The sequence below is a fragment of the Dysidea avara genome, chromosome 3 (assembly GCF_963678975.1).
Source record: "Dysidea avara chromosome 3, odDysAvar1.4, whole genome shotgun sequence".
In the NCBI taxonomy this organism is placed as follows: Eukaryota; Metazoa; Porifera; class Demospongiae; order Dictyoceratida; family Dysideidae; genus Dysidea; species Dysidea avara.
Genome location: NC_089274.1, coordinates 38,542,864 through 38,557,296, shown reverse-complemented (window position 1 = coordinate 38,557,296; position 14,433 = coordinate 38,542,864). Strand labels below are relative to the sequence as shown.

Below are 14,433 nucleotides of genomic sequence, written 5' to 3'. Positions count from 1 at the left end.
GTTTTAATCAGTGCTATTGAATTGTTTATGGGAAAACTACGCAGTTCACTAAAGGCCTAGACAGGTAAGCTTGCTTGTAGAGTGGTTACTCTGTGCAGAGTGGTAGCTTCATGATGGGGGTGTGTCCGTATTCAAAAACATGCAGGAACGATCGAATGAATAGGCTATAGCTATAGTTCTCACCTTAGACCAATGTTTTTCAACTTGTAGGATGGCGAGGTTAACGGAACGCTCTCCGTCTGAGTGGTTTTCGTGGCAAAATTCAAGTCGTGCATCCTAATCACGTGAGTATTAATCAATCCCCACGATCAATTTCAGCATCAACGTCTATATAATCACCGCCCAGTTGTAGCCCGGTCTACATTTCGTATGTAGCTGAAATGTAATCAAGGCGGCTCCTTTGATCTGAGGTGTGAAAGTGTTACATATATGTATGTACTGTGTTACATGTACAGTATACAGGAAAACAAGTTTTGTATGCACTAAGCATGTCAACTTATTTTGTGTTTCATGCAACAGATAATTATTAGGAGTAGCAGCTATCTGACTGAAGAAGAATGGAGGCACACTGGGTCCATTCTGCTACCAGTTGCAAAGAAACATCTTACTGATAAATGCAAGTTTACAAAACATGTGTATCCTTTAGTATATTCTAGCTACATACACCACATAGTTGCGATGACTTCATTGCTTTTTATTTCTACTATCCCTAGTTATATCATAGATAATAGAGTAAAGGGATAGGAAACGCAAGCGATTTCCGGTTTGATTTCCGTTATGCGTGACTTGAAAGGACAAGACAGTTTTGTGCTCAAGCATGGGAATTAGTGTTCTAAGCAGCGTAAATAGTAATCCACAGACTACAGCAAGTATTTAGGCGTATGTGAGAGATTTTGGCGAGAGAATTCAGATCGTAGATTTTGTAACAAAGCGTATTGCATTAACCGTGATTGTTACACGTTGTCATACTTTCGCTCATAGTACCTTCATGCCTCGTCCATACCGCTTCTTTTATAGCCGGTTCCACTTTCGAATCTTGTAGTAAGCTAGGCGTGTCACTAACACAGTCTTTTACCGTTGTGTTGTACTGCAAGGTGGTTTAAACTTTTGGTAAACAATGGAAGATACTTAGTCGTTTCTTCAAGCAACAGTTCCTCTTTTGCTCCGATATTTCCTCTGGTTCCCTCTGTTAAATGGTAAGGAATAGGTTTATCACAGTTAAAAGGATAGAATATATTTACAAAGAAAGTTAAGTGGTTTAAAGTAATTTTTGGGCCATTTTTTTCACTTTCAATCTCCTTTAATTTTGCGTATAACTTCCTTGAGGGTTGGTACCATCCTATTTCCCTCGATTACTTACTTGAGTTCACTGTAGCGAAGTTTCACAGTCGTTGGTTACAAAATTCTGTCGTTACAACAATTTGTTTCTCTTTGATACAAGCGCAGCAAGCGTAACGAGTATGTTCGTGACGTACTACACGGAATTCCAATAGAAATGTACGTATTTTGTGATGTCACATTATTGCGTTTCCTATCCCTTTTAAGTACTCTATTATCTATGGTTAAATATACAATTGCTTCTTTTGCTTGTTTACTTTTATTGTAACATAATTAATGACTGGTGAACCAATGCATACTGCATCAAAGGGCACCAGCCACAGATGTAAATGTTTACATGCCACAAGGTAAATCCATAATACATGCACTGTAGCTGCTGCAGTTGGCAAAGAGGTATGTCTCGTGCTGTAGCGACATCAAACAATGAAGAAATCAAGCCCGTAGTACTAATCATAATCAAGTTGTGCTTGGATTAAAGCACCAGTTAGTCAGTCAGTAGGAAATTCAGACAAATAGAATTCTTTTGTAAATTGATTTCATAGTAACTTGTTGGAAAGGCTTGGGGTTGCTTAAAGGCATTTTTGGACTTAACCAATATCGCCAAGCTGTTTTGAAAGAAGCAGTCTTTGGGTGGTACTGAAGGGCAAGAAAGCTCAAACCTCCATGATCTCTACTAGCTTACTATGTGATACATATTTAACAGTGTGTATAATGTACAGAATATTGTATTTCTTAACTGAGTGATGATAGCTATACTACAATTAATGGTGTTACTGTGTGTAGTGACCAGCTATGGCACGTCAAGGAAGAACATTTTGAAAATGCTCTAAAAGCATATGTCATGTTGCTTGAGAACTTGTAGTACCTCCAGAAACACTTTGTGATAAAATCATACAATATAATCTTTCACTATAACACACTTATTAATAATTTACATTATTATTTTTAATTATAGCTGTTTCCTGATTTAAACAAATTACACCAAAATTCGTTGATTTCTGGATTTTTTATCAGCACCCACATGTACTTTTGCTGTCAGCATTTTGTGCCATTATTGCATTAGTTAGCTTAATTGTCATTAGATATTTGATAAATGTATTTCTTGAAATCAAGCACGCTGCTTCCATAAATAAACTGCACATGTATATAAATATATCAGCAAATCTCAAGCACTTGTGACATAAACAATATATACTACTACGGCATGCTCACCTAATAGGTGAAAGCACAAATAAGAACTTGCCCCATTTGTTTTATACACTGGCATCTGACAATTGATTGTAGACTAAAAAACATGGGTTAATAGCTCTCAAAACAATTATTATTCATTTGCTATAATTGTGTACCATGTAAGGTATGACATTTTTGAATTTCAATAAAATAGCCTGCAGCTGATCCTAAAGGAGGTTTTAGTAGCTATAATAATGATGACCGTGTTTACTCTTGTATGGCCAGACCGCTTTTTCTCCACATGGTGCTTATCGATTAGAAATTATATTCGGAGCAGACGATTATAATTTTCAAATTGATAAGTGCTGTGCAGAGGAAAAGCAGTCTGGCCATCCAAGACTAAACCATGCATGTCATTTATTTTAGTGTGGTCAGGATTATTGGGCTTTTTGTAAGTCTCTGTGCAGTGGTGGATACAGAAGAAGTACAGAGCACTGCTAACCCCCACCTCCCAAAAAAAAATTCCATCCAAAGATTGAAATAGTCAGTCAAACACTCTAATAGAACAGTCATGATGTACATATAACACTATTAAGAATCCTCCTGAGTTATTGTTGAGTATGAAAACTTGCATCTGCAGCAACCATCCCAATGGGCACATTTAGCTAGCTATAGCCTGCTAGTTTTTTTTGCATATTGCATGCACTTGGCCCTTTGTCTATATAATGATTTACTTTAGGCTCAGAACTGAACCATGATCCCTACACGCAGCTCGATGTAGACCACTTAGAAAGCATTACTATATACGGTTTAGATAAAATACTGTATATACATCAGTTCTGAAACACAATACCTTTAGCTTCTGGGGGCTGTGCCCTCAAACCTTCTAGCTATACCTGCTACCCCTGCCAAACCCTGGATCTGCTCTGAGTATCGATACTTCTTTTCCGTTGTATCATATTGGTGGTAACTATCAATACTTTTGGTATCTGTCCCTACAAAATATATGTATGAGTCAGAATACTCTGCAAATTCTTTTGAGGAATGGCTATATCACATAGAATGTTCTAGGACAATAGAATTTCTAATAATAGATCTATGAAATTATAAATGTCTAACTATATATCATTGTATAAATTTAAACAATAGAACTTTGTAAGGTCGAGCTGAATAGTTGGTGATATTGGTTCAGTGGTGAAAGGTCCAATTTGTGTGAATATTTGCAAATTAATTCACAAGCTTTACTGCTTTCATATGGATGCATTTCGACTAAGCCTTCTGGATTCTACGAGACAATTCTGTATGTTCTGTGGTTTGCAATTTCATTGTATAGACTATTCGAATTCCTATATTTGATTTATGTATATGTACTTGTAAATATAGATTCAGACAATTTTAGTTTCTACCACTGAAAAGTATTTTAAACCACCCTATAAAATGGCAACTCAGTATGTAGTAGCTACATTTAATAAGTGCGAAATCATATTAAGCATTGTACTTATATATGTTTGTTAAAGCTACTAGTAAAACCTCTCTAATTAATCTGAATATGATTGAATCCAGAGTACCTCTGTATTCTATCACTAGCAGCTGTTTGCTGCACCAATAAAACTATGTCTGTTAGATATTGCTTAATAATCCCATGTCTCCACACAGTTTGTCTGTCCCATTTAGCATCGGATTGTAGAGGTTTCACCATAGTTGTTCAGTGTAAACAACTCATCTCTGCATGCATGCAATTTATGGAATCACAGCAATGATTTCTTTATATTCAATGCCACTTTTAAAGTAAAGTCATGTTTACAGGTATTGTATTATAATCTGCAGGGGAGTGCGGTAACTAAGTTATATATAACCCAGTCAAAAAGCCATTCTATACATACACAGCCAACTACTGAGGTAAGGTTGATGCAATGCTCATACATACCCTATAGTTAGGTACTGGTCATGGTGCAGGTTTAAAAGTCCAAAATTAAAGTAGTGTGACTTTAATAATCACTTTGTACTATGCTGTACATTTTAAATAATTTTCTGGAATGTAGCAACTTAGTAAAAATTTTCTTCTTTGTATTTATTATAATAGTTTACTATAATTATTATGTCAATATATATACGTAGGTGAGAAATTCTGCTATAAATGATGCTAATGTCAGTTTGTGAGCACATTAAGCAGTTTTTACATGAAACAATTAGTAATTAAGTAGCTGTATTAATTTTATGGTGTTTCCAGTGACAATAAGGTTGCTGTACTTTGCTAAATACACAATATTTCAATAATACAATTAAAATGTGTGTACAAAAAAAAAGCTAGTATAACTACATAAAAGTACTATAACTATACACAATAAAAATTGTACCATACGTTAGCGTGCAATAGTAATCTACATTACTTATATATTACTTTAGTGATATCATTCAGCAAATCAGCTATAACAGCAGCTTCTTGATCAGTAATATCATTTTCTCTGATGTCGAATAGTTCCAGTGGGATATGCCTTAAAGCCTTGGATATCTTTGAAATACTTTTCAGGCACATCTTTGTGTCTATTAAACACAACCACTTCAGATTACTATTATACAACAGGACAGGAACAATGCTATTTGTTACTTCATCACTGATATCATTGTGACTTAAATCAAGCTTTGTTAAATTAAGTAAATTGCTTAGTCCTTTGCAGATTTCTCCAATACTTACTGCTTTGAGACAATTATAACTTAGATCAATCTCTTCCAGTTTAGTATTACAAGACAAAAAGTTTGCAACACTTTTAATATTTGTATCAGAAATGGCATTACTTCTAAGAGTCAGTTTTACCAAACCAGATATGTACGGCATTATTGTATTTAAGATCAATGGTGTGTTGATGTAAATATTGTAGCTTAAATCAAGCACTTGCAATTTGGTGTTGTGGGATAGAACTGTCTCTATATCATCTGCAGCTTGATGGGAAATATTATTCTTGCTAATTTTAATTTCTGCTAAATTTGACATCTCCTCCATTGCTTGTAAAACTGTGATTATGCCGTTGGTTTGGAGTGCATTCTGACTTACATCAAGAACTTCTAGTTTTATGTTGTGAGACAGGACAACAGCTAAATCACCTGCGGCTTTATCCTTGACATTGCAATCTCTAATATGTAATCTTTTTATTGTCAAAATAGTTTTCATCCCTTTTAAAATTGTTGCAGTACCTGCTGTTTGTAATTTATTACAACTCAAGTCAAACTCTTCTAAGGCAGCACTATGAGATAAAACAACTGCTATATAATTTGCTGCTTCATCACTGATGTTGTTGTTATTGATATACAGACTTTTCAAAGTTGAAATACTCTTTATTCCTTCCATAATTGTTGTAGCACTTGTTGAGTTTAAACTTGTACAGCTCAAGTCTAGATCTTCTAAGCTGGTATTGTGAGTTAATAAAACTGCTACATAGATTGCTGCTTCATCGGTGATGTTGTTATGGCTAATATTGAATTTTTTCAAGGTTGAAATACTTTCCATCCCTTTCATAATACTTATAACACCTGCTGTTTGTAAATTATTATAACTCAAGTCAAGTTCTTCTAGCATAGTGTTGTGAGACAATACAGATGCTATATCACAAGCTGTTTCATCAGTGACTTGGTTAGTACTCACATTAAATCTTTTAAGATTTAACACATGTTTCAATCCTTTCATAATCTTTGTAATACCTGTTGCTGGTAGACTATTACAACTCAAGTTCAGTTCCTCTAAGTTGAAATTACAAGACACAATATTTGTTATAATGCTTGTTCCTTCACTAGTGATGTCGTTATGACTAATGTTAAGTGTTTTAAGAGTTGAAATGCCTTTCAGATCTTTTGGAATCTGTACAGAATTTGCTATTTGTATAGCACAATCACTCAAATTAAGCTCTTCTAATTTAGAACATAAAGACAGGGTAGCTAAAATATCATTTACTATTTGACCAGTTACATGAACATGCATAACACAAAACTTTGTTAATTTTGAAATGTACTCCATTGCTTTAAAGACATTTTTGAAATCTGCTATTTGCATTGTTCTGTCTATCGAGTGAATAGCTTTATTATAAAAAGAAGTACCACTATTCGTAGGAGTAGTAGCAGTATTTGAAATATGTTGCAACCTGTTAATCGAATGTAAAAGTTGACTGTCAAACATTATTAAGTTAGCACTGGAAGGCAAAATAATTGGTATGCGATCTGCCATTGATTTAGTAATTGGATTATGAGAAACATTAAATATTTTTAAAGATAAAGAATTTCTCATTCCTCTACAAATTTGCATAGTACTAATTGAATGTAAAAAATTAAAACTTAAATCAAGCTCTTCCAATTGAGTGTTATTGGATACAACATTTGTAATGTCACTGGCTGCTTCATCAGTGATCATATTACTAGACAGTTTCAGTTTCTTCAATGTAAATGTATTTTCCAATCCTCTAGCAATCTTTATAACTCCCACTGACTGTAGGTAATTATAGCTCAAATCCAGTTCTTCTAATTCAGTGTTACAGCTCACTACAGCTGCTATGTCATCTGCAGCTTCATCAGTAAATTGGTTACAAGAAATGTTGAAGATAGTTAATGTGGAAAATTTCAATAAACATTTCATTATCAAAATAGTACCACATGTTTGTAAAAAGTTGTAACTTAAATCGAGCTCTTGTAATTCAGCATTGTGTGATAAAATAACTGGTATCTTATCTGCTGCTCTATCAGTTATCATATTGCAGCTAATATCAAGTGCTTTTAAGGTTGAAATATTGTTAAGCTGCTTAAATATATTAACAGCCCCATTAACTTGTAAATTATTCAAACTCAAGTTAAGTTTCTCCAATTTAGTATTATGTGACAAAACAGCTGCTACATAATCTGCTGCATCTTCAGTGATGTTGTTGTGACTGATGTTAAATTGTACCAACCTTGAAGAGTTCTTCATTGCTTTGATAATTTTTATACTACCAGGAGCTTGTAAACCATTACAACTTAAGTCAAGCTCCTTCAAGTCGGTATTGTGAGATAAAATCTGTGCAATATCATCTGCTGCTTCATCAGTTATGTGGTTATTACTAACATTAAATTTTTTCAAAGTTGAAATGTTTTTGATTCCATTCATAATTACTCGAGTGCCTATTGCTTGTAATTTATTATTGCTCAAATCTAGTTCTTCTAGTAAAAAGTTGTGAGATAAAACAGATGCAATGATGTCTGCCACTTGATCAGTGACATTGATATTGCTAACATTAAATCTTTTCAAAGTTGAAACCTCTTTGATCCCATTAATAATTATTCTGATACTTCTTGCCTGCAAACTATTACAACTCAAATCTAGCTCTTCTAGTAAATTATTGTGAGACAAAGCAGATGCAATGATATCTGCTGCTTCATCAGATATTCCATTCTTACTGATGTCAAATACTCTCAAAGTTGAAATATTCTTTAATCCTTTCATAACATCAATGATACCAGCTGAATGCAAACTTGTACAACTCAAATGTAGTTCTTCCAAAGTAGTATTGTGAAACAAAATAGATGCAATATAATCTCCTGCTTCTTCTGGGATACAATTATTACTGACATCAAATACTTTCAATGTTGAAATATCCTTTAATTCTTTCATTATTTCTATAATATCTGAAGGTGGAAAATTATTATACCTCAAATTAAATTCTACTAGAGCAGTATTGTGATGATGTGTGGCATAACTGCTACCGTAAACCGCATCAACTGATTTGGCAGTTGTTTTAACAAAGTCGTTATAACAAAAACTTAATTTCTTCAAACTGTTGGCATCCTTTAATACACATTTCAATATCTGTACAGCACTAGTAGCTATGAAGGTATTATGAGTGAAGTTTAATTCCTCCAATATAGAACATGTAGACAAAGCAACTGCAATGTCGCTCCCTATTTGATCAGTGATTGAAATGTTACTAATGCTAAGTTTTGTCAAACTTGAAACATACTCCATTACTTTGCAAATATTTGTTATGTTTTTGACTTTCACATTGTCAGTAGGATGAACAACTGTTAAGTAGCGTATCATTTGATCATATATGCTGCTATATTTATCATGTTTTATTCTACTGTAATTCTTCACTGCAAACAAAAAATCTGATTTCAGCAATTCTACCTTAGCAGTACTAGGTAAAATGCGTAAAGTGTTATTTTCCATATGTTTAGCAAACATGTTACATGATATATTGAATTCTCTAAAATTTGTCATTCCTTTGATAACTTTCATTATACCATTTGATTGTAAATAATTCAAACTCAAATCAAGTTCTTCCATTTCTGTGTTAGATGAAACAATGCTGACAATATCATTGACTGCTTCATTAGTAATCATGTTACCAGATAATTTTAATTTTTTTATAGTTGAAATATGCCTTATTCCTTTAGCTATTTTCATGACACCTCTTGACTGTAGAAAATTATAACTCAAATCAATTTCTTTTAATTTAGTATTATAGCTCAAAATAACTGCAATGTCATCTGCTGCATCAGTACGTATTGCATTGCATGAAATATTAAACTTAGTTAGAGTTGAAATGTGCTTCATTCCTCGCAAGATCTTGATGATACCTCTTGTTTGCAAATAATTATAACTCAAATCAAGTTTTTCCAGTTTAGCATTAAGTAACAGAACAGCTGCTATGCCATCTGCAGCTTGTTCAGTAACCATGTTACAACAAAACGAGAGTGTCGTCAAAGTTGAAATATTTTCAAGTTCCTTGAAAATTTTGATAGTAGTTCCAGCAGTTAAACTGTTACACTTAAATTTCAGCTTTTCCAGTTTAGTATGAGATAAAGTGGCCACCACAGCATCCGCTGCTTCTTCAGTGATTTTATTGCAACTAAATTTCAGTGATCTTAAACATGAAGTGCCCTGCATATAACAATACTCCAGACAACTTCTGAAATTTTCCATCTCGCACACTCCAAGATTGCAACCAGACACATCCAATTCCACACTTGCTGTATGTATACTACTAGTTAGTGTAGTTGCTATACAGTAATGTGTTTCAGCACTCACATGGTGGCAATAGTGAAACTTCCACACTGCTATATTTGGTTCTAACTGCAAAGCTAGTGCAATCTGTTCACTGGTTGGTTTTTGACCCACAAGAGTGTCTTTTGTAACTAACACAGTTGAAGTGTTATAAAGATTTGATAACAAACATAATAACTCAGATGTTAAACAGCATATTAGATGGTTGGTATGTATGAACAGCTCCTTTAGCTGAGACTTACAATTTAAACATCTTGAGCAAATGGTGCTTATAGATTGTACAGGTAAAGGACAATCAAATATGTAAAGCACTGACAACAACTGTAGTTTATCTATTACATTACACACTACAGATGATCTCAAATTAGGGCATTTACTGATAAAAACAGATCTCAAATACTTGTGTGATAGAAGCACTCCATCAATACTAAGTAAATCATTAGCAATCAAAATGTTGTTGTCGACAAAGCAGATGTTACTTTGAATTTTACTATTCTTTAGGTGCCATATTTGTATTATGTCTTGAAACATTTGTTTACTTTCATAAAAATGGTGCTCAAATTGGTGATAAACATTTGACAGAATGGTGGAATTGATCTTTACTTTTCTGATACCAATCAAAAGTTGCAGTATAATTGTAGCTGATAGATGGCCACCCTCAACAAACCTGTGTATGTTACCAAGTATTTTGTCACAACCAATTAATAACCAATTACATCCATCTGGCTTCCATTGCAACAAACTAGCAATATTGTCCAGATATTTATTAGGTAATGTATAATCACACAGAAAAAGGTCGTAAACGTATTCATACTTGATAAAGTTTCTAATGACTTGTTCAGGTACAGAATTTCCTATAATGTGAATTTGTGAGAGTAATGTTAATGAATATATATTTGATTCTGATTCTGATTCCCAGTTACAGTTGTTTAAATACAAAAGTTGGGTGTGGTTCAGATATGCACGATACTTTTGTATTTTCCAATTCCATTTTTTCATGTTTTCTAACCCTTTCCAATTCCAATTTCTAAGATAACGTTTAATGTCTTCCCCATTTGCTTTATAGGCAAATAAATAAGGACCAGCAGAAATAATTAATGGCATTTCACTAACACTTGTAGAAAACTTCATCAAGATTAATTTAAACAGTGATTTGTCACTTTTAAGACAGTCTTCATTAATAATAGCTTCTGATGTGTGCCAACACTGAAGCACATCTATTAGCAATACTATGGATTGAACATTCAATTGATTATGTGAAAAATCAACCTTTTCAATGTTCACTATGTGTCTGCTGTTGTTGCCCAAAAATTTCTGGTGCAAATTTTCACATCCAGCATTTCCTATATTACAATTTGATAAATCAAGTTCCTTCCAATGTGAATCATTTGACCTCAAAAGGAAAAACCCAAGTGCATTAATATCATTGAGTAGCAAAGTTTGATAACTAAGATCAATCGTTTGTCCTCCAAATAATTTTCCAACTGATATATTACCACCTACTTCTAAATAGCATTGAAACAAATGAAGGCATTTTATCTTATCCCGTAAAAGTTTTTTAGATATTTTCGAAGTTTTAAATAGCCTTGTAGACAACTTGAACCAGTTACCAGAAATAAAATGTCTCCATGCAAAATTTTCACCACCAGTTATTCCAACATACATGATCCAAGTGTTAAAATAACGAATGTTCCAAAATGTTTCTTTTAGTAATGTAATTTGATCATTGTTTGACATTGATGCAATATAATAAGCTGCTAAATATTCTTGAATGGAGAAATGAAGAAAATGAAATGAAACACTGTTTACAAACTGAGCAGCTTTTAGTAAACCCAGACCACTCCAACTGTCTGATGCCATTGTTAAATTTGGACAGACATCTTCAATATCATCCAGTTCAAACACAATTTTATCTAAGTTTAAAGCATCAAAAGCTAGCTTACACAGTTCCTCAAAAATCTTATTATGTGGTTCAGGTAGGTTAGAAAGTTTCCATAGTGGTAAACCTGGTAATTGCTTGCTTTTCCTTAAGAATCTTGTGATTGTCATTAAGATAAATTTTTCATACAATTCTGTTTGAGTATTTGGTAAACTACCCAAATTTTGATTACTATCAACAACTTCCATGCGGTTATTAGCAGTTTTACCTTCCATAAAATCAACAAAGAGGGATAGTAATATTGTCATATTCAAAGGAATATAGCAAAGCGCATTAATTGTAGGATTTGATTGCAGATATGACTGAAGGGCCTTGATTTTATCGTCCACTCCTTCTAGAGCATGTTCAATATAATCTAGTCGATTCTCTATAGTAAAACCTAACACTTCCACTCTACAGTCTGCAATATCACGAAGATGCACTGAAGCAGTGGGTCGAGATGTGACAACTAGGTCACATTGTGGTAATACTTCACGTTTAATTATATTAGCAACAAAAGAATTATTACGATCTTCCTCAGGCATCTCATCATAACCATCAAAAATTATAGCAAGGTCCTTACCTTCAGTAGCAAATAAGAACTTTGATAAGTTTGAGACTAATTCAGTAGTCCTGAACATATACTGTATTAAGTTTTCTATGAAACAGATTTTCTTAAGTTTGGGATCTCGAAGGAGGAGCAAGAAAACAAACTTTTTAAACTTAAGCAAGTTATTAATTGCCCATTGATAAGCTATTTCTTTAGACAATACTGTTTTTCCTATTCCAGGTGCTCCTTCAATAAGAATAAATCTGGGATTTTTAGATGTTATACCAGGAGCAAAAATTTCAGAAATATCCTTCGTGTACAATTGACTTCTGTCAGAGAATTGGGTATTTGAAGAACTCCCACTTATTACTTTTCCTTCATTTGCTAATTCTTGTGATACAGCAATAACTTCTGCATCAGTGTGTCTTCCTTTACGATGAATGAGTGCTAATGTTGTGTAATGTTTAGGTTGGTATGGTGGCCATTCATCAGACCCATAGTTAAATCTCCCCTGAGTGTAACATCCACACAAGTGTCTTCTAGCTGTGGACATGTCCATACCTACATTTGTACAATTATAGATGAAATTACATCTACATGGTTTTTACATATGCATCTATTGGGTAAAACATGTATTTGAGCAAAATGTGTTCCGATAGAAACAAGCTAGCACACACCTATACAACAGCACTGTTTTTTTGTTATTTTAACAGGGGTTAAGTAACTACAGTACAAAATTACTGCTTCGTGCAAATCTGCATGGTATATGAGCACTTCTTTTGAGATATTTATGTGACAAACCTAGTTGGAAAGGTCTCCAACATCAGTGCCACAAGCATGGATTAGTTAACATGACCAGAAGTTTCTTATTATCAAAGTAATGAAACTAGCTTTTGATTATATCTCTAATCTTTAACCCTTAAACCTGCAAAGAACGTTTGGGGAATGTGTGTTTACACAATATGGGGATGCATGGTAACTTAATTCTTATAGCCTAAAACTACACATTGATCAAAAGTCTATTCACTGGGCTACTTGGAGGAACACTGTAACTACAGTGGCTTACCGTATGACAACAAATATTGGCGAAACTAATATTTGGCGATTTGCTATAAAATTGCAGTTGGCGAAATTTTAATTTGGCGAAATGCTCTCGCTGAAAAATTGGCGAATGGCGTAAGTACAATGCTGTACTGACTCGCTTTAAAGAATATTCTGGTCCTACTACTGTACTCGAATATCTGTGCTCCAATTTCTTTCATGGCTACATCTACTTTCAGGATTATTTGCTGTCTGTAGACATACTCCCCCATTTATCAATGGCTGCGCATTTATGTCTGCAAGCTTTCGTGGAGCTACACCCACTAATCGAGTACGAGTTTAAGTCTAGTCAGTAAGCCACACCCATTTCGGCATGCGTGGAACAACACTAATTTACCACCTTCAGTAGAACGTTTGTCGAAAACCTACTTCAACAACTGCTTGACCCAATGTTTGAAAATAAATATTGACGAAATTTAAATTTAGCGGTTTAGTGACGAATCGCCAATTCGCCAAATTTAGTTCACCACCAAATTTAATTGATATACGGTACTTGTTATGAAGCAATGAACAACAGCGAGTCATGTTTCCATGTTTTAAAATTTTTCCCACATTTTTAATTTTGATTGTGGGTTTAATCATATTAGAAAATTTAATGGTGAACGGAACTTGTTGCAAAGCGATAGGAACAAAATCATCAAGTTATGGATCAAAGTATGTAAAGGGTTTGCATGCTTCCATACCGACAGGTTATTTACATGGCTAGTTTTGGCCTCACCATGTAGTGTTAGGGTAAAATCCTAGGTTAGGGTTACCAATGTAAAAATCGACATCTTCAAAATAATTCACTAACTGTTGTTACACGTTGGACTAACTCTCACTTGAATACAGCTACAGTGGCAATAAATTCTATTACCTTTTTGGGGTAGAAATCAATCGAAATATCTGAGATTACGAGCTGTAACTCTGTAGCCTTGGTCCTTTATCACAATACTGGAGTTCAACCTTCCTCTGTGAGTAAACCTTCACCTAAAAGTATTGCTAGTTTAATTGGTGAGGTAGGTTTACTATCGCTGCATCATTAGGGCATGACTTTGGACTCCAAAAATGGGTTGTCGTCTATGGACACCAAACGAATGATAGCCAAAACTACCTCACATCACAGTAGTAGTCATCCATTGACAAAGAAGTCACATACGAAGTATGGTGGTTGCTAACCGGTGAACCCAAAATAGGGCAAAGTTTGCTGAAAATCATACCTTGACATCATAAATTGCCCAACCAACTTCTTGGAATATTGGAACTGTAAGATCCATAAAGTATAGCTAGAAGCAACTTATTTTTGTCAGGAGCTGTAAAATAAAACTGAAGGCATTATGGCAGATAACATCAAGC

General features: G+C 34.0%; 2 protein-coding genes across 3 annotated transcripts in view; one reads left to right on the top strand and one right to left on the bottom strand.

Annotated features, from left to right (window-relative positions):
* LOC136250912 (meiosis inhibitor protein 1-like) overlaps positions 1-2,410 on the top strand; it is a 54,393-nt gene extending 51,983 nt beyond the window's left edge. For both annotated transcript variants that reach the window (XM_066043255.1, XM_066043256.1), the window contains 2 exons: positions 520-635; positions 2,089-2,410. In XM_066043255.1, the coding sequence (XP_065899327.1) occupies positions 520-635; positions 2,089-2,200 (228 nt within the window). In that variant the 3' untranslated portion in view covers positions 2,201-2,410. The remainder of the gene's footprint in view (positions 1-519; positions 636-2,088) is intronic.
* A 2,484-nt stretch (positions 2,411-4,894) lies between these two features.
* Positions 4,895-13,310, bottom strand: LOC136248504 (protein NLRC5-like). The gene is made up of 3 exons (XM_066040280.1): positions 13,196-13,310; positions 11,140-12,558; positions 4,895-9,660 (listed from the first exon to the last, which is right to left on the bottom strand). Exons 1-3 carry the CDS (start codon positions 13,308-13,310, stop codon positions 4,895-4,897), a joined length of 6,300 nt encoding a protein of 2,099 aa, XP_065896352.1.
* Positions 13,311-14,433: the final 1,123 nt, after the last annotated feature.

Bases quoted from the DNA above. Each gene is read 5' to 3' on its own strand.
- LOC136248504 (XM_066040280.1), bottom strand. From the start codon at position 13,310: ATGGGGGAGTATGTCTACAGACAGCAAATAATCCTGAAAGTAGATGTA. The intron at 12,559-13,195 runs GTCAGTACAGCA...GTACAAATGTAG, and splicing joins CAGAATATTCTTTAAAGCGA to GTATGGACATGTCCACAGCT. The intron at 9,661-11,139 runs GTAACTGGTTCA...CAACTGTGTTAG, and splicing joins ATGGAGACATTTTATTTCTG to TTACAAAAGACACTCTTGTG.